The 25,864-nt window shown below is 42.5% G+C and overlaps 1 protein-coding gene across 2 annotated transcripts in view; it reads left to right on the top strand.

Annotated features, from left to right (window-relative positions):
* The window catches only part of ANO2 (anoctamin 2), a 357,929-nt gene that overhangs the window by 302,280 nt on the left and 29,785 nt on the right, over positions 1-25,864 (top strand). For both annotated transcript variants that reach the window (XM_021921930.2, XM_021921931.2), the window contains 4 exons: positions 2,143-2,254; positions 4,439-4,496; positions 4,640-4,740; positions 17,402-17,547. In XM_021921930.2, coding sequence (XP_021777622.1) covers positions 2,143-2,254; positions 4,439-4,496; positions 4,640-4,740; positions 17,402-17,547 — 417 coding nt within the window. The remainder of the gene's footprint in view (positions 1-2,142; positions 2,255-4,438; positions 4,497-4,639; positions 4,741-17,401; positions 17,548-25,864) is intronic.

Genomic DNA, 25,864 nt, shown 5'->3' with positions numbered 1-25,864 from the left:
TAAACTACTTCCTCCTAAATCCTTGCCTTAGGAAGACTCCAAACACATGGACTGGAGGAATCAATGATAATGACTGTTGTCAGTTTTCAAAGGGCATGAGTGTGGGTAGTTAACACACGGACGTATAAAGCATAACAGAAGAAAACAAGAATACTGACTACCCGCTGAAGGCATCTAGTAATGCTTCCAGAAAGAAAGCGTGGCACTGTGTGATTTGGAGAGTGTCGTATGGTGTGATCTTGAGGTTGTGGTGCCGTGTTATGTGGAGAGTGTGGTACGACGTAATCTGGAGAGGTTGGTACACAGTGATCTGGAGAGAGTTTGGTATGGTGTGAATTGGAGTGTGTGATGCGTTGTGATCTTGAGGGTGTGGTACAGTGTGATCTGGAGAGTGCGGTACAGTGTCATCTGGAGACGTTGGTACACTGATCTGGAGAGTGTGGTACGGTGTAATCTTGAGGTTGTGGTGCCGTGTTATGTGGAGAGTGTGGTATGACGTAATCTGGAGAGGGTGGTACACAGTGATCTGGAGAGTTTGGTATGGTGTGAATTGGAGTGTGTGGTACAGTGTGATCTGGAGAGTGCGGTATGATGTAATCTGGAGAAGATGGTACACTGTGATCTTGAGGGTGTGGTACAGCGTAATCTAGAGAAGGTGGTACACTGTGATCTGGAGAGAGTGGCACTGTGTGATTTGGAGAGTTTGGTATGGTATGAATTGGAGAGTTTAGTATAGTATGAATTGGAGAGTGTGGTACTGTGTGGTCTGGAGGATGCTGTACTGTGTGATATGGCGAGTGTTGTATGGTCTGATCTGGAGAGAGTGGTAGTAACTCACCTGGATATTAAAGGATATAAAGGATTTCTGCATAAGGAGGTGGGTGAGGGAAGGGTATTCCATGGAAGAAACAAGGTTTTGTGTCCATTCCTTCAGCGATGCTTACAAAAGCTATATGTGAATTTGTGGAGCAGGCAAGTTAGGGGGCCCATACACTCGTCTCATCTGGACACGGAATTCCTCAGGTGGCATGGCCGTGTCGTCACATATCTGTGCTCAGCACACTTTCAGGCTGTGCTTCTTGGTCCACATGATGTAGTATTAGTGCTTTTCTTCTACCTCTGAAGACTGTGGCCCTGTGCTATAAGCCTAGTATTTGTGTTCCCCAAAATTCCTGTGTTGAAATTCTAACCGCCAAGGTGATGGTATTAGGAGGTATGGTGTTTGGGAGGTGATAAGGTCATGAGGGCGGAGCACACATATATGGGGAAGAGTCCTATGTAAGAGGCCTGAGAGAGATGCCTTTCCCCTTGACCATGAGAGGACAGTGAGACGGTGCTGTCTATAAGCCAAAAGACAGGCCCTCGCCAGACACCAAATCTACCTTGATCTCAGACTTCTAAACCTCCAGAATTTGAGAAGTAAATGCCAGGTTTTCATGAACACTCAGTTTATGGTAGTTTGTTATAGCAGCCCAAATGGACTAAGAACACCCTGTCATCTCTTATCCTTGCCATGCCATTTGTCATGGTCTGTGGAGTCCCTCCTGAGTGTCCTGAACAGTTGTCCACTGGAGCTTCCTGTATCTCTGGTCTTCTGAAGGCACCTATGAGGTTTCTGCTCATTGTCTCTGAGTCCTTCTGGGAATGCCAGCTGACTCCTCTGCTTGGACCTGATAGAACACCCTGGGCCCATGACCTACGAGTCTGAGATCTTAGGCTCAGGCTGTTTGTTTCACTCATCTTGTCTATAACAAGCTTTCATCATTGGAGTGAATGACCGGGAAATGTCTTAGGTTACCTAGAGCATATGCAGATGAATGCTTTCCTGCATTCATCCAAATTAATGCTAAAATTCATTCAGCATTTTTTCTGCTAAAAATGAAAGAGAGAAAGAGGAATCAAGAGGAATCAAGACGGCGAAAGATGGTGATCCTCTATTTTTTTTACCCTTCTGTAACCTCGTATTACCTGGCAGACCACCTGGGCTTCAGATGACTTCAGATCTGACGTGCCTGAGAGATGGGTCTCATGGTTTTTGCTGTGAAGGAGTCAGCTGAGAGATAGTAGCTTGTGTCTAGGTCAAAACTCTGGAGAGGTGAGAAATCTCACCCCAATCTCATCAGCCTCGCTCTTTTCTTACAGAGGTTCCGAAAACAGAACAGACTTTTGAAGAGCGCCTGATCCTCAAAGCTTTCTTGCTCAAGTTTGTCAATGCCTACTCCCCCATCTTCTATGTGGCCTTTTTCAAGGGGAGGTGAGTATGATGGTGTCATGAGTAGAAAGGCAATTTTTCACTAAGACTTGGTTCTCTACTGTCAGGACAATAGGGTCAGCCTGTCCCCATTGCCCACTCATCCTCACCCCACTTCCACCTGCCTTCCCATGGAGAAGGAATGCTAGCATGCAATCATTTTGAATTAGCATCTTGAGATTCTGATGACCCTGGCATTTTACAGGGATTTGACTGTAGGCCCTGAAGAGAAAGTTTTGAAAGAATTTGTGTCTTCCAACTTTGAGGATGAGGCAGGAGGGAATTTCACATCTAGCCAGTGACTCCTGGATCTTGTAATGCAATTCTGATGCCAGCTACCTGGAGTTAATACAGATTTCACAGGTTAAGGATACAGCCCCTCACAAGACTTCCCTCGCTTCACACACCAGTGGCAAGCTCTGGGGTTCTCAGGCCACTGGCAGTTGTGACCCACTGGCTGTAATTCCAGATTTCTCATTACTCCATCAAATTCAATAATTCACTAGAATGACTCACAGAACTCAGAAATGTGCTATACTTACAACTGAAGTTTTATAGTAATAGAGGGATGTAAATCCAAATCAGCAAATGGGAGAGGCTTAGGAGGTTCTTAATCATGAAGCTCCCATGTCCTCAGGATGTGTCACCCTCCTGGCACATTGGAGTGGCATGATTGATAGAATCATTTGCCATGTGAGTGAACTCAATCTCCAATGCCCTTCCCTTGCCCTGAGATTGGGCTAGTATCACATGACTCAAAGCCTCAACCAACATGGTTGATCCTTCTGGCCTGGCTTGCCCCCATCCTGAGTAATCTCATTAGCATAAATTTAGGTATAGTCCTAGGGGTCTACCAGGAATAACAAAGATGCTCCTATCACGGGAAATTCCAAGGATTTAGATGTTCATGCAGCAACCAGGGACAAAGGCCAGTGAAATTCTTTATTATACAATCAGTCTGGATGTAAAATCACTTTGATAAATATTTTTTTATGATCAAGCCAGTTGGCTACCTACAAGGAAATTTCCCAATAGACATCAACCAACAACACATCAGGAAAGCTTCCCTAGAACTAAAAGCTCGTTAAGCAGGCACTAATAGCACGAGCTGTCATCATCCACACTTGATAATTTCTTACAGAGGTGTTTGTCATCCAAACCACAGCCCCCTTCTCAGGACCTCTCCCCTTGGCTGACATGAAATTATAGAAGCAGAGAGACTGTCCATATTAAGAAGTATACACTTCATTGGTGCTTTCAATGTAGATTTAGTGGCAATAGCAAGTTACATGCATATGACATTCTAGGCAAGGGAAAAGGATCCTGACCCTTAGATGAACGATGGTATACTAGAAGAGATAGTCTTAGCAATAGCACACTGTAATCTCCAGTAAGTGATTATATCCAGTAAGTGATATCAAAAGAGGTGTAAAGAAAGTGTTGGGGGAACAGTTATGAACGGAGACAACAAGAAGACTTCAGCAAAGGAAAGGCTTACACTCAGCCTTAAATGGATGAGTAGGATCTCAACAGGTGAACACGGGGATGACACTGCAGTAGGTAGGATTATTCAGATTGTCTGTCTGGTTCCATGGTGGGCTTGTAACATTTTGCTTCCCCGACCTGCACCATTTTATTATCACCCAATAAAATAGACTCTACTTAGAAGAGGAATGAGACCAGCTTCTTTTATTCCTTTGAATATTTTCAGCAAGAAGTCAAGAATTTTTCTTTTCTGACCCCAGGAATCTCTATTTGCAACTTTAGTCCGTCTCACCCTCCCTTTCCTGGGAATGAGAAACTCTTATTAAGGAGTTGCAATCAGAGCTGTGTTCTTGACACTAGTTAGGGAAGAAGGTGTGACGACAGTGCACTTAGAGATAATCCAAACTGCATGGTGTTTAGGCGCACACACACACGCACGCACACACCAGGCCCAGCTTCATTCTCTGCCCAGCTTATCCCTCTCCTCTGACATTTGACTGGGTTAAGAAGTAAACCCCAGGTGTTACAGAGGGTTACTTGTTGATAACGGTGTGCACTCCTATCCCTGAGTGATATAGCACTCGCCCTGACCAGTGCTTTCGAAGAGGACAGTGGTGGTGGTATTCCCCTCAGAAGACATGTCCTTGAGCCACCCTGCATGCTCTCTCTTCCCCTAACTCTTCCCACACTGTTTGATTTCAGGTTTGTGGGCAGGCCTGGAAGCTACGTCTATGTATTCGATGGTTACCGCATGGAAGAGGCAAGTACAGCCACTGGTGTTTCATGCCTGGCACCCCAACCCAGCCCCATTCTTATCTCCAGCACAGCATGGCTTCATTTGCGCCCCTGCTTCTCAGAGCTCCCCTTGTTCTAACCAGTCCTTTCCTTATCTTCTCCCTGCAGTGCGCTCCAGGGGGCTGTCTCATGGAGCTCTGCATTCAGCTCAGCATCATCATGTTGGGGAAGCAGTTGATCCAGAACAACATCTTTGAGATTGGAGTCCCGTACGTAATGAACTCCTCTAACCTCTCTCCTTGCTGCCAGGGGTTAGTCCAGAAGTGCCAGGCTTTCACCAGGTTATCTATGGCCTTTCCTCTTCTTAGACAGCTTGGTGATTTAATTCTCTGTCAGTTTGCCGATAACTTTCCCCATGGGGCAAACCTTGCTTGCCATTCTGATTTGAGATGTTGGAGGCTCAGAAAGATTTACCCTTTGCTTAAGTACACATAACTAGTAAGTAGCAGAGCCAGGAGTCAGATCTCTTGGCTCCCAGAGTACATAATATTTTAATGCTATTTGTCCTCTCAGTGAGTGAGTAAAAAAGACTCGGTATGGTGGATAAATGAATGTGAACGATTGAAATGTAATGGAATCATTTAGGACAATCTCTAAGAAGAAAATGTGGAATACATAATCTTAGGAGGGGAGGGCGGAATAGTTGGTGAAATGCAGAATGAGTTATTATCACGTGGATTCCCCCCTATGCTCCCCAGGGTTTTATGAAAATGTCGTAGAACTTCTTTCAGTCAGGTTTTGCATTGAGATAGTCACGAAAATAAACACAGACTCACTTTGTACTGGACCTAAAAGAAGGAAGGATGGAGCAAGCTAAAATATGCTTACAGGTCAAAGAAAAATGTAACCCCCTCTGCCTTTCCTTCCTATTGCCTTGTGGTTTGGAAGAAGAGTCTGTTTCAGGGGATGCTTTTAGGCAGTCCAGCATCAGAGAGCTAGGGAATGACAGAGATGCCCAGGGGTAACTGAGAGGCTGGGCCAGGTCTGCTTAGGAGGATAGATGGACAGCTTGTTCCAGGCCCAGGGTTCTTTGTAAACCACTTTAAAGATGACCATTCTGGGATGGATGTAATCGTGAGACAGTACCCATAAGATTCTGTGACACACTTTCATCTGCTTAGAGATACATTAATTGTTTGGGAAGTCGTCCAATAATGAACCTTTTAAAATCCCTTTCTTTCCAAATATATTTCTTCGTGTTTGCCCAGGGTTCTTAGCTGCAGCTATTGGAATTCAGTGTGGCTACTTTAAGCAACAAAGGCATTTGTTTCAGAATAAAGTGACTGACAGAGAATGTTGTATTCTTTAAAGGCCAGAGAGTAGGTGCTGAGCTGCATAACCAGGAATAACACTGTTTACACTGCAGGGGAACTTGCAGGGGACGCCACTGTCTCTAGCTCATGGCTCATACTGCTAAGACAGTAAAAGAAAAACATAGATGAAACGGCCCTTGTCTTCTCAGAGCTTTTTAGTCTGGGAGACGAAATAGACTGCATATAACTACATATTCTGTGTGTGAATTCAGAATCCAGAATAAGTAAAGGTCAGATGTTTGGGAGCAGTCAAAGAAGCCTTCAAAAGCAGAGAGGTTTCTGGCCAGAATGCAGTGAAAGCTCCCTTTCCATAATCCCAGCACTTTAGAGGCCGAGGTGCGTGGATCCACTGAGGTCAGGGAGTTCAGACAGCCAGCCAATATGAGTGGAATTCCATCCATCTCTGTAAAAAATACACAAAAATTATAAGCGAAGGCGTGGTTGTGTGTGCCTGTAGTCCCAGCTACTCAGGAGGCTGAGGCAGGAGAATGGCTTGAGCCCAGGAGGCGGAGGTTGCAGTGAGCCGAGATCATGCCACTGTACTCCAGCCTGGTGACAGAGCAAGACTCTGTCTCAAAAAAATAAAAAATAAAAAAAATAAAAATAAATAAATAAAAACAGAGAGGTTTCTTCCAGGGTGTGGCTTCCAGGTTTCTTCCAGACTGCCACCATCATATATTACAAGATGGACTGCCATCCTTTTCTTTAAAGAAATAATTTCCCTTAGATGTGTGTGTGTGTGTGTGGGCGACTCTGATAGGCTTGGCCAGCTGGGCCCTGAACATGATAGGTTGGGCCTTTTCCATGTGATTTCTATAAATATATTTAAATATATATTTACATAAATATATTTAAATTGATATATTTAAATATCAATGCATATATTTATACAGAAATGCATATATTTATACATAAATGTATATATACATTTTATAAAATACACCTATGTTTCAGATAGATATAAATTTATATACAAATTTTTATATGTATAAAACATATATATATATATATAACTTTTCTAAACAAACAACAGACTGATTCTGGTGTTATCACAACCACCTATGACCCAGTTGGTGCTACAGGTGGAGAAGGTAAGGTCCAATGAGCTGGCAGTTCTTTGACCAGGGTCTTAGGGCATGTCAGGGACCTGGCAAGGGCAAAAACCCAGAATCTCCCTCAATCTATGGGAAGATTGTGGAGTCCTAGGTTCTTGGGCTGAATGGAGCCACGAGAGGATGTATATCCCAATCCCCCATTCCATGTAAAATTATACTAGAGCCACCTGCTCCCCTGGTCCCCAGAGAAAGCTCCCTTTTGGTCTTCCTCAAAAATACATTTGTAAAGCTAAAGTTATAATGGAGACAATTTAATTTACCTGGAAAGAGTATCATTTTTAATGAGATCCCTGCTTCAAGGGATGAGAATCCACAACATTCCCTTCTAACACTGGGTGATCTAAGCACGCAGGGTGCTTTTCTGACCTTGTACTGGGATAGCCTCAGAGAGCACTTGGGCACGTGTTTTCTTTGGGGAGGATTGGCGGGATCATTGGTGTCTGGGTGCCTCACTCCACCTCCTTGCCTAAGCCGGCTTCTAGTCACCAGTCAGGAAGTCAGCAACTCTGAGAAACTGAGCCTCTGAAGCTGTGTCCCGCTCCCTGCTTTCTGGCAGAAAGTCACTCAGTGGTAAAGTCAAGCAAAGCTAGATGATGCTTGTTCTTGTTCCAGGCAGATGACACTTGTTCTCTCTGAGCTTACCGTCTTAGAGAGACATCATTTGTTATGGAAAAACATCCAGAGAATATGCAGACGGCACCAAAGCCACATCTGGCCCCTTTGAAACCATGAGGCCAACCTCTCCACAACTACAAAGAAAAGTCTTTGTCCCCATTCAAACATCTGGGAAAAACACCAGCCTTCCCAGTACATTGTTATTTTGCTCTGGGTAGAATTATTTACAGCTTGTGGGCATGGAATGCCCATTCATACCTGGTCATCTGGTCTACCACTTAGCCCATTTTCTCTGGACCCAGAAAGCTTTCATAGAATACAAGAGAGGCAAAATCTCAGGCGTGTGTTTGGACAACACATTGGTATGTCCCCATCCCCCAACTCCATCCACTCCATAACAGGTGAAAATAATGCATGGCGTATGCCTTGAAGGCTAAATTTTCTTGTATATGATTGACGTGTGCTTAAAACTTTGTATGTTTTAAAATGTACCACCCTTTAAACAATGGCAATTGCACAGTAACTCATAAAGCCATGGGCAAGCTGCTTCTCTGAGTCTAACTGTCCTCATCTCTTGATGAATGTGGTAGCATTAAAATCACATGTGAGGTGTCTTCAAGCTCTAGTGCCCTGTGAACTTCTCTCTAATGAGCAAAGCTGGTCACTGCTGATTCCAAATACAAGCCACTCCTCTTTCAAAAGATGTTTCCTTTCCATTTCTACTCTGCCAGAGGATGTATACAACATAATTATGTAGTTAAATTCAAGGATGTAGAACGAAAATTCTTTTACCAAATCTTAGGGTCTTTTATCTCCAAAGTTCTTTATAGTTTGTATAATTATGAAGGTTGCATTTTGAGTTTGGTCATATAAGATCACTATGATTATGATTACTGGATCTTCCACTCTCAATAAATCAGACTCCTTCAATTCAGCCTTGAAGTACCTGGCATGGATGACGCAGATGCAATATAAACAAGAAAAGAAGTCTTTCACAGTCAGAAGAGAAATGATGATTGAGCCTGCCAGTGAGGAAGGAGTCGTGTAAATTATAAAAATTAGACCCAGTAGTTTTTAATGCATCTGTAGGGCAAAGATTTGGTGGCCTAACACAGTGGTCCCTAACCCTTTTGGCACAGGGGACAGGTTTCCTGGAAGACAGTTTTTCCATGGACTGGAGGGGTGGGATGTTATTTCAGGATGATTCAAGTGCATTACATTTATTGTACACTTTATTTCTATTATTATTACATTGTAATGTATAATGAAATAATTTTACAACTCACCATCATGTAGAATCAGTGGGAGCCCTGAGCTTGTTTTCCTGCAGCTAGACGGTCCCATCTGGGGGTGAAGGGAGACAGTGACAGATCATCAGGCACTGGATTCTCACAAGGAGCTCCCAGCCTAGATCCCTCACATGCATAATTCACAATAGGGTTCACCCTCCTATGAGAATCGAATGCCACCACTGATCTGACAAGAGGCGGAGCTCAGGTGTTCATGAGTGATGGGGAGTGACTGTAAATACAGATGAAGCTTCGTTCGCTCACCTGCTGCTGTGTGGTCCAGTTCCTAACAGGCCAAGGATGGGTACTGGTCTGTGGCCCAGGGATTGAGGATCCCTGGCCTACTAGATCTGGGTTTAAATCCAGGCTTTGCAATGTACTCACTGTGTGACCTTGGCAAAGTTATTCTAGAAAGATTTCCATCTAACTTAAAAAAAAACTTTTTACATTTAAACAAAACTAAACTAAAAACCAGCTTGGATAAATGCTGAGCTATCTAGAAAACATAAAATGTGGACATCTGAGGAAAAAAGAACCATTCTTGGGGTTTCCAGGTGACCAGCATTTTACTGTGTGGCAAAGGCTTTTATGTTTAAAGCTGATGCTTTGGAAGCGTTGCCACTCCAGGGGGTGAAACCGGAGAGAACAACTCAAGGACAGTCGTTTTCTCTTCTGTTCCTGGCTCAGTGGCTTTTAGTGGGCAGTAAAGCTCTTACGCACCTTCAGAGTCCACATGGAATTCTTTCCCCAAGGGAGGTACATATTCATTCTAAAGGCCAGTTTTTTTTTTTTTTTTTTTTTAAAAAACAAAAACAAAAACAAAAACAAAAAAACAGAGGCAAGTCTGGGGAGTTAGATGGGTGACTGTGCTGGATAAGAATATTTGGGAATAGCTGGGCGCGGTGGCTCAAGCCTGTAATCCCAGCACTTTGGGAGGCCGAGACGGGCAGATCACAAGGTCAGGAGATCAAGACCATCTTGGCTAACATGGTGAAACCCCGTCTCTACTAAAAAATACAAAAAACTAGCCGGGCGAGGTGGCGGGCGCCTGTAGTCCCAGCTACTCGGGAGGCTGAGGCAGGAGAATGGCGTGAACCCGGGAGGCGGAGCTTGCAGTGAGCTGAGATCCAGCCACTGCACTCCAGCCTGGGCGACAGAGCGAGACTCTGTCTCCAAAAAAAAAAAAAGAATATTTGGGAATAAAAATGTAGTAAGACTTTACAATTAAAAGATATATCATCTTAGTTGATCCTTTACTTCTGAAAGCAATTTCTAAGATTCTTCCAAAGAAAATTTTTAAATGTTTAAGAGTGTCTAATTGTCCCTTATGAGTAGGCCAGGTAGTCAGCTATAATTTTTCTATCTCCCTGAGGTTGCAACATTCTCATTAGATTCTGTATGTGCGTGTGCACAAACATGCGTGTGTGTGTGCATGTATGTGTACTGAAAAAAATAACATAATTTTGATGGCCTTGAGAATCTTACAATCTAGCAGGCTTCTTGAATTAGAACATTGCTTCCCACTCTTGGGTCATTTTTGAATCAACTTTTAAATCTCCCCGCATTATCTATGCAAACAGCTATTTATGTGTTAGTTTCCTCCAAACCAACTTGCTTTTTAATTAAAATCCTAACATTTCTGAAATTGGAAAACTAACACCATCAGTTTCCATAAGGAGGAAATAATGTGAAAAGCAATACAACAAAAACACACCATTATTATTAAACAATCAATGACATTCTTTCCTCTCCAAGGCTTTTAGACTAAGATCTGCCTTCTCTTTGTGGAAAATGAAAGTACAAGCCTTGGGCGTTGTCAAAGGCAGACCAGTATCGGCCAAAGATATTTTTCTTAATAGTAATGAGAGACACTGAACAAGAGCAGCAAAGGAAATAACTAAATAACTCCTTCCCGAGGGGCTCTAATGAGTTGCAAGGCCAAGTGCAGGATCTTCCGAAGGGTCATACGCCACCTCTACTTCTGGCAGGTGTCTCGGACTGGACCACTGTGGAAGCCACGCTCTGTGTCCAGGTATCTTCCATCAGGCAGTAGCCGCCCCCACTATTGCTAGGCCTGGCTCAGAGACCCTGGAGATGGAAAACAAAATGCTTCAAAGCGAGGCAGTAAAATGGGGTCACTGAGCACTTGAAAGGCAGCTCTGTGACTAATGCCATGATAATAGAGAAAACTTGGTTGCGTGATCTGGCTTTGGACGGTCCCCACTCACACAACCCCAGGCTCTTGGGGCCTGACACAGGTGTGACAGATGCTTCCCAGAGAGGATCGGATGGTTTTAAACACTATGGGCCCCAGTATGATGTTCATATGCATCTCCTTCTGATATTACTTATACATGGCGAGCAGCGTGGCTGAATCTGATCTTGTGGCATTTATTATCTGAATCCATGGATGGGAATTTCCCTCCTCCCCTCCCTACACCATGCCTTTCCCATATATGTTCATGCAAGATAGACTTCGGGTCCAAACTGCATAGTGCCCCCGGAACACATGCCCCACCACAGCCCAACTCCTTGCTGTAATTCCATCTCAAATTGAGCTCCAGTCCACACTGAAGCAAAATTGGAAATTGGCTTCTTCTCATGCAGAGAGATGGGTTTTTGGTGAAAGGGTAAATGCCACCTTTTTCATGTGCCACGTTCTTTCCTGGGCATGCTTTGAGACAGAGCAGATAGACAGATCAATACTTCCACGGTCAAAATGTCTCGCCATCCCTATTCTGACTAAAAGCTCCAGATCATATCCAAAAATAACTGTTAAATATACCCCTGGACACAGCTAGTAAAATTTCATAAACTTTCTGCTTTCTTTTTGTAAATGTGATAAATGTTATATTTCCAGACATAAAACAGTCTCTCTTTAAAGCCGTCACAGGAGGGAGGTCTGTGTTCTCCTCAAATACAGTGGAATCTGGCCAGAAATCAGAAGTGTAAGGAACAAATCTGAACCTTGCCAGGTATCAGGAAAAGGAATAGGAATACATAGCTTAGAGGTTGATGTGTTCCTCATCTTTGGTCATTTAGGGCTAAGTTCTACTTCTTTATTTAATGAGGTTAAAGATCTGTGGAGTCAGGTCTGTAGGGACCTGTCTGGGGCCCAGATTCCTGCTGCAGCGAGGCCCAAGGTGTGACGGACACTCACCATGGTCCTGGGGTGACTCTATGGGGCACAGGCAGAGGGAAAGCTCTGAGCCTTCCGGAAAGAGTTTCTGAGACTTGTCATTAAAAAGGGACGGAAAAATAGCAAATTAAAAAAAAAAAGAAAAGAAAAGCAAGGGGGTAACATCAAAGGAGTTATTTTAATGAGTGAGTGCATCATACGGTCGGAATCATAATCTGAAGTTTTCCAAAAGCCCATCTGTATGTTATACAACTTCCAGGATTCCTGTTAAATTCTGCTCTGGAGGGACTTTCTTTATTATTATTTTTTAATGGTCACTGAGATATCCAGGAGGAAATCTGGGAGTGATAAATTCACAGGACTATTTGTGGATATTTTCCCCCACATTCGTTTTGACGTACCCACACTCGATAGGACTTTGACCACAAAGCCCCTCCCATAGGCCCTGTGTCTTCCCTTGCCTTCGCACACAGTCTTGCAGTTGGCCCTCTGCTCCCATGGCTCTCCTTCCTTGTCCTTTGAAGACTCCTTTCCCTCTACCCCATCCCATAAGTTTTCTGACACATGCTCTATCCATAGTTGGCATTGCTCATCCCTAGGGCTTCCGCCGCTCTCTCCGTGACAATTCTCAGATCTCCATCAGTCCCAGATTGTTCCAGGGCTCTAGGCACAGATATGCAGTTGCCTACTGGACATCTCTACTTAGTTGTCTCGTGGGTTTCTCCACTTAGACATGGCAAGACCAACTCCCCCTCTTCCTCCTTATCCTCATCAAGACTGCCTCTTACATCGTGTTCTCTATCATAGCAATCGGCGCCACCATCCACACACATGCCCTAAGACCCTGAGAATCACCACCGATTCCTCGTTGTCCTTCCCTTTCTGTGTACAATCCACCATCCACTTTTTAATTCTACCTCTTAAGCATGTCTCAAATGTCTACTTCCCTTCATGTCCGTTGCTATCACCTCAGACTCTGCTACCATAATCTCTCGCCTAAACCACTGCATAATATGGTGTACAAGGCCTTTGATGCCATGAGCCTACACTACCTTTCAAGACACCTTTCATCATTTTCTCAATTGTACTCTATGCTCCAAGCATTTTGCATTCTCTTCGGTCCTTTCTATGAGCCATTTTCACATTTGCCTTAGGCCGTTGCATAAATAATTCCCCCCGCCTAGAATAACCTCTTCACCCCTCACACTCTCTCCACCTTTCTCGTTCTTCTTCTACCATCTTTCATTATTTAGTCTTAAATAATAAGACTAAATTATTTATTTAATAAATTAATTTAAATAATTAAATTAGTTTACACATCTCTTCCTCAAAGAGAACATCGCTGCCTTAGGCCAGCTTAGGACTTTCTATTTTATGTTCTCGTAATCAGCTAAACTTCTCCCTTTATAACGCACTTATATTGGTCACTCTTGTTTAAATGTCCCTATTGCCAGTGAGATTACTTCATCAAACACATCACATGTATTATTAGTCACATTTTTTTTTTTCCTGTAGATGATTTCTAGGAATCCTCTGTTCTCCCGTACAAACCAGAACTGCCCATTTGCTAAACCTTCTATAGAGCTATCAATCTGAGTTAGCTTCAATACCTTCTTTCTTTGATGGGATTTCTGTTTGCTGGATTCTGTATGTTTTCTTTGTTGCTTGGTTGGTGAAATTCATCCTCCAGGAACTTCATGAGAACGGATGCACACATAGAAAGTTAATTTTTTTGAAACCTTGCATACTCAAAAGTGTCTTTAGTCTGTCTTTGACTTTCATGTATACTTTGGCTGTGTATAGGAGTCTATGCTGAAAATTATTTGCCTTCTGAATGTAGATACATCTCTGCAGAGTCTTCTAGTGTCAAGGGCTGATCTGGAGAATTGTAACCTATTTTTGATTCCCAATTATTTGTAGAGGATCTATGTTTGTTTCTCTGGATCTGGAAGCTTTTCGAATCCTTTTCATCATTCCTAGAGTTCTGAAATCTCATGACGATGTGTTATGCTGGAGGCTTTTTTTTCACCATTGTGCTGAGTGGGTCCTTCCAATCAGAAAATGCACATCCTTCACCTCTGGGACGTTTTCATATATTTCTTTTGTACTTTCTTCCCCACCATTTTCTCTGTCTTCTCTTTCTGATTAAGTGTTGGAGTTTCAGGCTGGGTGTGGTGGTTCATGCTTGTAATCCTTGTACTTTGGGAGGCCCGAGTGGGTGGATCACCTGAGCCCAGGAGTTCAAGACTGGCGTGGGCAACATGGTGAAACCCTGTCTCTACTGCAAATACAAAAAATACTAGCTGGGCCTGGTGGTGCATGCTTGTAGTCCTAGCTACTCGGGAGGCTGAGGTGGGAGGAGAGCTTGAGCCTGGGGGACAGAGGTTGCAGTGAGCCTTGATCACACCACTGTACCCCATCTTGGGCTATGATCAAGAAAAAAAGGAGTTTCTAGATCAATTAATTTTTTAATATTTTCTTTCCTATTGTCCATTTCTATGTCTGTTCTACTTTTTTTTTTTCCGAGAGATTGTATTGATTTTTTTCTTTCTGTCATTTTATTGAATTTATTTTGGATCTAGGTTTTTCTTGGTTCATTTTTCTCTTCAGAATAAACTTTTTGCTCCCGTTGGTATTGGGAAGTGCTAGTCACCAAGGCAACATGCGTCAGAGACATTGGGGTCTACTGTTCCTTAAGCAGAGCTTTGACCAGTCACCACTCCCTGCCTTGGGGATACCTAGTGCATCCAACTCCTGAGCCTTTCTGAGATTTTTATAGCATGAGTTGGCTTGTTTCTCTCTACCATCTTCCACTGTGAACAGTTGATAGCAGCCACACAGCTTTGCTGACTCCCTCGTACACTGTCCGTCTTCCAAGATATTCATCAACATTCCTCACACACTACTATATTCATGACTATTTTCATTAACCTGTGGTTTTATACATTTTTAAATATTCATTCATTGTTATTTTAGTGGCATTTCAGAAGTGGATAAATGTATGTTTATATTCAATTTTCTATGTATGAATCACAATTTAGTAATTCTTTACTAAAGATTTCACCAGGTCCTCTGATTACTATTCCTGGAGGAGAAGTCTCACTTTGAGTTCTGGTTCTAGACTTCCCTCCCTTTCCTTTTTTCTTTTCTTCTCTCTCTCTCTCTGTTTTTTCCTCTATCCTCTCCTTCTGTTCTGACTCACAGACAGGATCTTAACCAGGCCACACTATTTAGCTTCAGAATCTGTGGGCTCTATCTAGTTTTTCTCAATTTCTTATTATCACAGAATTATTGCTTACTTTTTTCTTATGAATTTTTTACTACCATCTCTAAATAATTTCAGCTCACTCTTTAAATCCTTCTGTGATAAAGATGATAATAGGGACAATGATAGATTTATTTATCTATCTTTATCTTGATAAATGTCTATCAGAGCATGTATCTTGGTACACACTCTTAACAGGTATCAAGCCCTAAATGAAGCAAGCTGTATAGATTATGTCTTTCAACTCACCCTATGGGCAAATTCATACTGATTTCTCCATTTTAAAGATAAGAAAACTAACGCTTATAGAGTTGTAATAACTTGCCCATGGACATATAGTTGGTAAGTTGTGAAATCTGGTTTTATACGATTTCTGACACCAGAGATGAGACTTGTATCCACTATACTCTACTACGTCCTCTTGATGGGAATTGATATTAGACCAGAAACTGATCAAAATGTTATTTTGAACTATTAGATTTTCATTAGTTGTTAGAGGCACTTTCAAACAAGGATTGGATGCCTAATCATACCAGGAGTGCTCATTTGGAAATGTCTACACAAGAGTGGGGTGGTCTTGGGTGAAGAATGTTGGGGGACATGGGGAGGTTCCTACATCTAGATGAAGCATGGACTTCAAAATCCCATTTAAACTCTTCAAGTCTATGATTCTGACTGTTTTGCTCTTAGGTCTCCCAACTATTAGGTTGCTGCTTAAAGTAATTGCAGTTTTTGCCATTAAAACGTAATTGCAAAAACTACAGTTCTGTTCCCTATACATTGTGCATCAATGGGAAGTATGAAATAACTCTACCCTAAGGTGTATTTTTTTTTTTTTTTTTTTTTTGAGACAGAGTCTTGCTCAGTCGCCCAGGCTGGAGTGCGGTGGCGCTATCTCGGCTCACTGCAAGCTCCGCCTCCCGAGTTCTCGCCATTCTCCTGCCTCAGCCTCCCAAGTAGCTGGGACTACAGGTGCCCGCCACTATACCCGGCTAGTTTTTTGTATTTTTAGGAGAGACGGGGTTTCACCGTGTTAGCCAGGATGGTCTCGATCTCCTGACCTCGTGATCCGCCCGTCTCAGCCTCCCAAAGTCCTGGGATTACAGGCGTGAGCCACCGTGCCCAGCCCCTAAGGTGTATTTTAACATTCAATATTAAAAATAATAATAGATATCATCTATTCAATGCTCACTATGTCCAGATATTGTGCTAAGGACTGTATAAACATTGTTTCACTTAATTCTTATATCAACCCTGATAAATTGGGCCATTATTATCATTCTAGACCAAAAAAATCCTAAATGTGTTGTCTTAGTCTGCTCAGGCTGCTGTAACAAAATGCCTTAGGCTTAACTAATAGAAATTTATTTTCTCATAGTTCTAGAGGCTGAAAGGTTCAAGATCAAGGTCCAAAAGGGTTAAATTTCTGATGAGGGCCCTTGCTGGCTTACAGGTAGCTAAGCTGCCTTTTCACTGTGTCCTCAGATGGTGATGAGGTATCTCTCTCTCTCTCTTCCTCTACTCATAAAGCCACCAATCCTATTGGATTACAACCCCACCTTTTTGACCTCACTTAATCTAAATTATCTCCTAAAAGTCATATCTCCAAATACAGTCACACTGGGGATTAGAGCTTCAATAAATGAATTTCAGCGGACACCATTCAGTCCATAGCAGTGGTGGGCAATGCTTAGCTTGGCTTTAATGGAAGGATGATGCTATTAATGTTATTGAGACTTGAAAAATGTGTCACCTGGGAGGAGAACAGCCCTGTGTTCCCCCATGAAGAGGGTGGATAGATCACCTGTTGGACAATAGGACTGGCGCTGTCTCAGCATTGGCAGGAAGGGCCAACTCTCTTGTTGCTTTTCAAACAGCAGGAAGAATTCAAAAGGTTTTTGGGCTTTGAAGAAACCTGATCCTTTGTGGAGGGAGTCTGCGTGATCTTGATAAAGGACTTCCTCAGGTTGTCTTTAGGAGAAACGTAGTCTCTTTAGTGTCTCTCTATCTCTACTTGTTTTTAGATCAGAGATGGCTTTAGTGTCAAACCTTTGTGTTCTTTTTCTTTTTTCTATCTGCAAAACCAACCCTGTTCTCCAGAGGCTTTTTGTAACTTAATCCATTTCTTTTCCAGGAAGCTAAAGAAACTATTTCGAAAGCTGAAAGATGAGACAGAAGCTGGAGAAACTGACTCTGCCCATTCGAAACATCCAGAGCAGTGGGACCTAGACTACAGCTTGGAACCATACACAGGACTAACTCCGGAGTACATGGAAATGAGTGAGAACCCATGGTCCTGCCTTTCGCTGGGGGCAGGTTCAGACAAGGGGTTTGTGGGGTTGAGGGGAGAAGGTAGGGGATTGGGGAAAATGACTGGACAGCCTTTGCTTCTTCATGAGCTTCATGGCTATTCAGTGTTCCCTTCAGTGCCACATGAAAGTTGAGAAGAATGGGGCAGAAAGAGACCTGGAAGGAGAACCTGGAGCAGCTCAGTCAACAGTTCGGTGGATAATTCTAGGATGATGTTCTCTTTTCCTTGGGACTCCTCTCCTCATCTATAAACTGAAGTTCGATCTCTCAGGCCCTTTCCCATGGTTTCTATTATTGATAAAACTGAAAGGGAAATAGTAAAATCTGAAATTTAAAAATATAGTTTCCGTGAAAGTCTTCCTTCATGGAAAATATCCGATGACACGTGGGTCAAGGATATCTATATTTTGACTTGGAGAATATAGGAGAGTCCCCTACTTTGATCAGATAAGGCTGGATAAGAGGAAAGCTTTTTAACAAAAAGTTGGGTCTATTTCAGTAGGGAGTGAGAGATGTATTTCTAGTTGCAGAGCCTCGAGTTGTTTTGGATAAGGTTTGAAGGTGGGACACACATCAGTACAGGCTGATGGAACACAATCATTTTAGATGTGGCTTGGAAACCATGAGTTCTTTATTATGAGAAGGATCCCAGCTTAGGCCAGCTGCCTTTGCACTCTTGGCTGCTTGACTATAATCCTGATCTTCTATTGGGATGGATGTTTGAGAAGCCTCTTTCCAAGACTTGGAGCTAATGAATTAAAAGCATAGGACATCTAGAGCTTAGGTATAAGCCGGGCACAGTGGCTCACCCTGTCATCCCACAACTTTGGGAGGCAGAGGCAGGTGGATCGCCTGAGGTCAGGAGTTTGAGATCAATCTGGCGAACATGGTGAAACCCCATCTTTACTAAAAATACAAAAATTAGCCAGGAATGGTGGCAGGCACCTGTAATCCCAGCTACTTGGGAGGCTGAGGCACGAGAATTGCTTGAGCCTGCGAGACGGAGCTTGCAGTGAGCTGAGATTGTGTCACCCTACTCCAGCCTGGCCTACAGAGTGAGAGTCTGTCTCAAAAAAGTAAAAATAAATAAATAAATAAATATCTTAGCTATAACATCCAAACACTCTAAACATTTACTCAATCTATGGATTATGGGGAACCATCAATAAGATCCATCAAAAAAAATCACTCAATGTTTAATTCAATACTTAGCATCATTGCACCTATCATTGTGTTTGCATACAACTCCTGCTCCCTTCACCTAGTCACTTGTAGCAGTAGGGCCGTCAGTACCCTTTTGTGCACAGGATACCTCACTCATCATTTCTTTTTTTTTTAATACTTTAAGGTCTAGGGTACATTTGCACAACGTGCAGGTTTGTTACAAATGTATACATGTGCCATGTTGGTGTGCTACACCCATTAACTCGTCATTTACATTAGGTATATCTCCTAAAGCTATCCCTCCCCACCCCCTCCCCACAATAGGACCCGGTGTGTGATGTTCCCCTTCCTGTGTCCAAGTGATCTCATTGTTCAATTCCCACCTATGAGTGAGAACATGAGGTGTTTGGTTTTCTATCCTTGTGATAGTTTGCTGAGAATGATGGTTTCCAGCTGCATCCATGTCCCTACAAAGGACACGAACTCATCCTTTTTATGGCTGCATAGTGTTCCATGGTGTATATGTGCCACATTTTCTTAATCCAGTCTGTCACTGATGGACATTTGGGTTGGTTCCAAGTCTTTGCTGTTGTGAATAGTGCTGCAGTAAACATACATGTGCATGTGTCTTTATAGCAGCATGACTTATAATCCTTTGGGTATATCTCCAGTAATGGGATCGCTGGGTCAAATGGTATTTCTAGTTCTAGATCCTTGAGGAATTGCCACACTCTTTTCCACAGTGGTTGAACTAGTTTACACTCCCACCAACATGGTAAAAGTGTTCCTTTTTCTCCACATCCTCTCCAGCACCTGTTGTTTCCTGATTTTTTAATGATTGCCATTCTAACTGGTGTGAGATGGTATCTCATTGTGGTTTTGATTTGCATTTCTCTGATGGCGAGTGATGATGAGCATTTTTTCATGTGTTTGTTGGCTGCATAAATGTCTTCTTTTGAGAAGTGCCTCTTCATATCCTTTGCCCACTTTTTGATGGGGTTGTTTGTTTTTTTCTTGTAAATTTGATTGAGTTCTTTATAAGTTCTGGATATTAGCTCTTTGTCAGATAAGTAGATTGCAAAAATTTTCTGCCATTCTGTAGGTTGCCTGTTCACTCTGAGGGTAGTTTCTTTTGCTGTGCAGATGGGATCTAATTAAACTAAAGAGCTTCTTCACTCATCATTTCTAATGGATGTTCCTCCTATTCTGTTATAAGAAATTGCATGTGTATGTTAGCAGTGGAGTAATGGGTAGGGTCTAGATCAGATGGCCATGAAAATGTTGTCCTAGCCCTGGGATGTCTACCATTCTAGGGAAAGTCTCAAGCTTTATAATCTGAAACAACTCACCAGAGAAGAAACAATCATTTTGTCTGCTTCAGAAACAATAGATAAAGAAAATATCAAGACCTAGTTTAAGGAAACATGTAGCCCCTTTATGCTTTTCATGTTTGGCTAAGAGCTACCTCTAATCCCTCTCTGATGCTGTATTTACGCAAAGGTGATTGCTCATATTTCAGATGCCATTCTACATCTGCCATCGTCTCACCCAGAAAGAAACAAAGTGCTGCCAGAGATCGGGACTTCCATTTGGGAAAGGGCTTACATTAGGAACCCCTGAGATCTGTCTGTCTGCCTCCACCCTCTGACCCCAGTGATCACACCTCCACGGCCACCAGTTAGCTGTGTGGGTTTTACATGCTTGTCAGCCTGTCTGTTCAGCTATTTCAAAGCTTCCTCTTTTGAGTGATTAGAGCAGAGACCCTAAATTTTTCTAGTTTATGTACATAGAGGTGTTCATAATAGCAAAGAATGCATTCCACCTAAATGCTCATCAATGATAGTCTGGGTAGAGAAAACGTAGTACACTGTGGACTGCCACGCAGCCGTGAAAAAGAATGAGTTCATGTCCTTTGAAGGAACATGGATGGAGGTGGAGGTCATTATCTTTAGCATACTAATACAGGAACAGAAAACCAAATACCGGATGTTTTCACTTTTAAGTGGGACCTAAACCATGAGAACACGTGGACACACAGAGGGGAACAGCACACACTGGGGCCCTTCAGAGGATGGAGGATGAGACGAAGGAGAGGATCAGGAAAAAGAACTAATGGGTACTAGGCTTAATACCTGGGTGATGAAATAATCTGTACAACAAACCCCCATGACACAGTTTACCTATGTAACAAATCTGCACTTGCACCCATGAACTTAAAAGTTAAAAAAAAGAGAAATAAAACATTAAAATACAACAAAGAGGAGCAAAGACCCTTGAACCATACTTCCTGGGCTCAAATCCCAGCTTTTGACCAACTAGCTGGATAACCACGTGTAAGTTATCCACTTGCCCTTATCAAGACCCCTATGTGTCTCAATTTGTCTGCCTATTAAAAAAGATAATAATATCCACCTCATAGGATTGTTGTGGATAGTGAATGAATTAGTATCTGTGAATAGAAGAGGGTCTTAGTGCTTAGTGCTAATATAGTTCTTAGAAGAGGGCCTAACACATACAAAAGCTGTGTATTAAGTGTCCAGGGTTATTCCTCTTAATGGTCCTGAAGCCTGAGGAAGGCAGAGTTAGGGAAATATGCTCTACTTTGTCAGGGCTATGCCATTGAATACTTATCTACCGTATTATTATGTGTTTAAACTTGGGTGCTTACCAAGAAATGAGAAGAGTGAAAAAAAAAGTGACGCTAGAAGATTTACTTGGTGATTTTGGGAAGGAATTCACACCAAGATTGTAGAGAGTGAGATTCAGACCATAGACTGAAAAATCAGAAACAAAAACAAACCCCAAACCCCACTCCTTAAAATGAATAAAACAATCTTATACCTGGAATATTGAAAACAGAAAAGAAGAGAACATTATCTCCCAAATCCAACCTTGTAATTTTTTTTTTTTTTTTTTTTTTTAGCATTTTGGTGCTGTTTCTTAGACTCTTTTGTTATGTACATGAATTTAAAAGTAAAATTGTGATCTTACACATTTATTTTTTTATTTCCCATTATATGAATAAATATTTTAAGTTGTCAAATAACATTCAAAATGAATAGCTGTGTAATCATCCCTTTAATAAGCATGCCGTAGTTCACTTACCTGTCTTCCAGTGGAGGCTTATTTAACAATTCTCCCGTATTTTAATCCTCTCATAAACACTATCTTTGTGCATATAGTCTTTTATTTAGGGTATTATTTCATCCAGATAGATTCACATAGGTGTGATTAGGTATAGTCATTGTATGGTTCTTGATTCATTTTACCAAATTACTTTCTGAAAGAGTAAGAACAATTCACCCAGGCATGGGCAATATATGAGAATACCCTTTCAGTGAGCGTAAATCACTTAATATCCTGAATCCTGAAGTCATGTGATATGAAAGAATTATCAGCGTATAGGAAGCTGGAGATTCCCAGCCCCCTACGCCACTCCATTCCACGTTGTTGACCTGAATGTTCTAGACTCATCCTTAGCTTAGTTTTACAAGGTGCTTCCTCTAGGAAGTCTTCCCAGGTCAAACCCCAGTTCCTCTTGAAACAAATCATTCTTTGTTTCTGTCCTAGTATTGTGTTTGGTACACACGCTGATGGCATCTTACTGAATTATGGTAGTATTGCTTACATATATGTTCTTCAACAGACCCAGTCTAGGGGTGACTCTGAAGAGCAGTGGGTAGGGACCATGGCTTATTCATCTTCACAGCTTCCGGAGTCTAGCACGTTTCCTGGCATATAATGGACACTCCAGGCCAGGTGCAGTGACTCATGCTTATAAACCCAGCACTTTGGGAGGCCGAGGCAGGAGGATTGCTTGAGGCCAGGAGCTCAAGATCAGCCTGAGCAACATAATGAGACCATGTCTCTACAAAAAGGAAAAAAAAAAAAAAAGAAAGAAAGAAATAATAGAATGTAGTGTTGTACACCTATAGTCCTAGCTACTTGGGAGGCTGAGGTGGGTGGATCGCTTGAGCCCGGGAGTCTGAGGCTGCAGTGAGCTGTGATTGTGCCACTGCACTCCAGCCTAGGTGACAGAGTGATGCCCCATCTCTAAAAAAACAAAAACAAAACTCAAACACTCGGTATGTGTGATACACAGATGAGAGAATGAATGAATTAATGCATGTATTAATTAATGAGAGAAGGTTTCTTGACAGAGGTAACTCTATAATAATAACTTTACAAGACAAGTAAAGAATTTACATTTTCAAAGCAGGGCTTACTTGATGGTGAACTACAGATACTCTGAAGAGGTTTCCAGCTGTAAGGTGGGAGGTTGATTTAGTGATCCCAAGATCCTTCCGATTCTGGAGATCTACATACAGATGATAAGAACAGAGAAGAGCGTTCCAAGGGAAAGGACTGGCAAGTGCAGTGAGTCTCCTGGCCATGAGTAACTGTTTGTTGTTGTTGTTGTTGTTTTGTTTTGAGACAGGGTCTTGCTACGTCACCCAGGCTGGAGTGCAGTGGAACTATCATGGGTCACTGCAGCCTGGACCTCCCAGGCTCAAGTGACCCTCTCACCTCAGCCTCCCTAGTAACTGGCACTACAGGCATACACCACCAAGCCCAGCTAATTTGTTTGATTTTTTGTAGCCGTGAGGTTTCACTATGTTGCCCAGGCTGGTCTCTAACTCCAGAACTTGAGCAATCCTCCCGTCTTGGCCTCTGAAATTGCTGTGATTACAGGCATGAGCCACCACACCTGGCCACGAGTAACTGTTCACAGGGAGAAGCAAATGGTAGTCTTGAGGTATGGAGAGTTCAGGGACAGACCTGGGATTAGTGGAGAACCCTGATGACCAGACAGGTTTGCAATTCACATCAGACCATACAGAGCAGTTGTAAAATCTTGGCCAGTGTGGTGACTGTGTACTCTTTGCTTGGGAAATTGGGCGGCAAGTGCAGAAGAGGGATAGTAAGGCTCAGGAGGAAAAGAGAAAACACAGGTGCAAGAATTCATTTATCAGTTCATTCATCAAACATTTATTAAGCATCTAGAGGGAGGAGCAAATCTGGAGACCAGGACAGTCTCTTCAGCAATTCAGGTTGTTCCTGATATTGATTGAGTCAACAACTCAGTTGATATTGATGCAATCTTATCTGAAAGAGGAATCACACTGGATTGGTTCACAGAATTTCAAGCTGGATTGGTTCACAGAATTCTTTAGTCCATTTCACTATGACTTTCAATCTTAAGAGACGTGTTTTAGAGACATGGCTATTTTATTTCATATTTTATTTAAATGTGAGGACAACGTGTTCTGGATTAGGTTTTGCTCCTCCCTTTTATCTCTGGACTATCCTCTTAACCCTTTAAGGACATACTTTTTCTCAAGTACAAAGACTGGACTGCAGAATAACCCTCATCAAAGTTCATCGAACAGCTAAGTGTGGTTAAGGGTGGGTGCTGCCATTGAACCACTGAGCTTTTGAACCTAACCCTGCTGCATGCTAGCTACATGACTGGTTTTGAGGCTTAAAGTCAGCCAGGCCCAATTCTCCCATCTGAAAAGTAGGTTTGATGATAATAGCGCCTACCTCATAGGACTATTCTGGGAATCAGCTGATGCATGTAGAGTGGTAAACAGTGCTTCCACATGTAGACTCTCAATGAACATTGGCCACCGTTGTTATTGTCCAGAGTTCAGTTTCTCTCGAATCTACAAAGTTTTTGACTCAAAACAGCTTGAAGCTCCTGAATATAGTGATCTCTGGAGGTTTTTATACTGTGAGTGTAGGCTGTGCCCTAATGGTTAAAGAATGAGGGTACCAGACCCCAAGGCATATCTAAGAATCAGAAGCCTGAGCTCTAAGCACTCCAAGATGTTTGTCCTTTCAGTAAACTCTAAGCCCTCAGGGCTCTATTGACAAGTCTGGACTCTCACATGGGCTCTTTTTGTCATCTGTTTATCTAAAACCCACAAGCTTTTGTTCCTCTAGTCATCCAAAAAATAATCGCTATTATAATCCTGCCTCAGGAATTCAATTATCTCCCTTAGAGCCTTCCCCCAGCTTCTTAAATGCAACCACAAGTTTGAGGCCCTTGGGCTATTACTGTGGGTGATGAGATGAATTTCTTCTGTCATTCATTCACACAGTCATGAGAGCAGGTCTGATTTTTCTTGGTCACGAGCTTATATCCTGTCAAACCCTCACAGAAAGGGAAGTGCCTCAGTGATCGCATGTTGACTTATTCATTTATTTGGAGTAAAAGCCAGATAATTATTTTGAAAGGCAAAGGGCCCCCAGTCTCTCCTGCTCTCTGGAAGTGTGCACCAAGGCCTGTAGAAATCACTGTGCCAGGGAAATGCATGGGGCAGGTTCTCCTGGGAGACCAGACATTAAAGCTCTTGCAGCCGCATTCGAGTTGTGTCCTGAAATGGCAAGTCTGAGCTTCTGGCTTCGGGAGGAACGTCTGTGGACTGGTGTGGATCCTGTCTTCATCTCCATGACTACTTTCTGACTTTGCATCAACCCTCACTGGGGAGTTTCTATGTGTAGCTGCTTAACTCGCTGACTTTGCCTCTAGTGAGAATTTTGGATTCTTATTTGAACCCTCACCATTTCTCCTTGGAATTACTGCATATGCATCCTAAGTTGACGCCCTGCTTCTTTTTTTACTCCTTCTACCTTTCCATCTTGCTTTTTAGAACAGCTTTTTAAAAATGCAAACCAGATTGTATTCATTTTTCTACTTAAAATCCTTCAATGCTACTGACTTCTTTTCAGATCAAGTTCACACACCCAGTGCAGCAGATGAGGGCATCCCGAGCTGGCTCTTGTTTTGCGTGTGTGTGTCTGGTTATCTCACACTCTGATGTCCAGTTTGCCTGTGCCATGTCATCTGCCCGTGACCGCTTGCTGAGTGTTGCAGCCTCAGACACGTTTGCTCTTGGTACAATTTTTCTCATTCTCCCATCCTCAGTTTTTCTCTTCCCCTCTTCTCCTGTACCTGCACCCTTTCAAAAATGCTTTGGGGACAGAGACAGTGTCTTACTCCTTTCTAGTCAAACACTCAGCATGGGTACTAGAACCTAATAACTCAAATAATTATCAAATGAATGGCCCCTTAAGTCCTTTTCCTTCACTGGTAGAGAAATAGAAGCCCTTGCTTCTC

Source organism: Papio anubis, chromosome 9, assembly GCF_008728515.1.
Source record: "Papio anubis isolate 15944 chromosome 9, Panubis1.0, whole genome shotgun sequence".
Classification (NCBI taxonomy): domain Eukaryota; kingdom Metazoa; phylum Chordata; class Mammalia; order Primates; family Cercopithecidae; genus Papio; species Papio anubis.
This window is presented reverse-complemented; position numbering and strand designations above follow the sequence as displayed.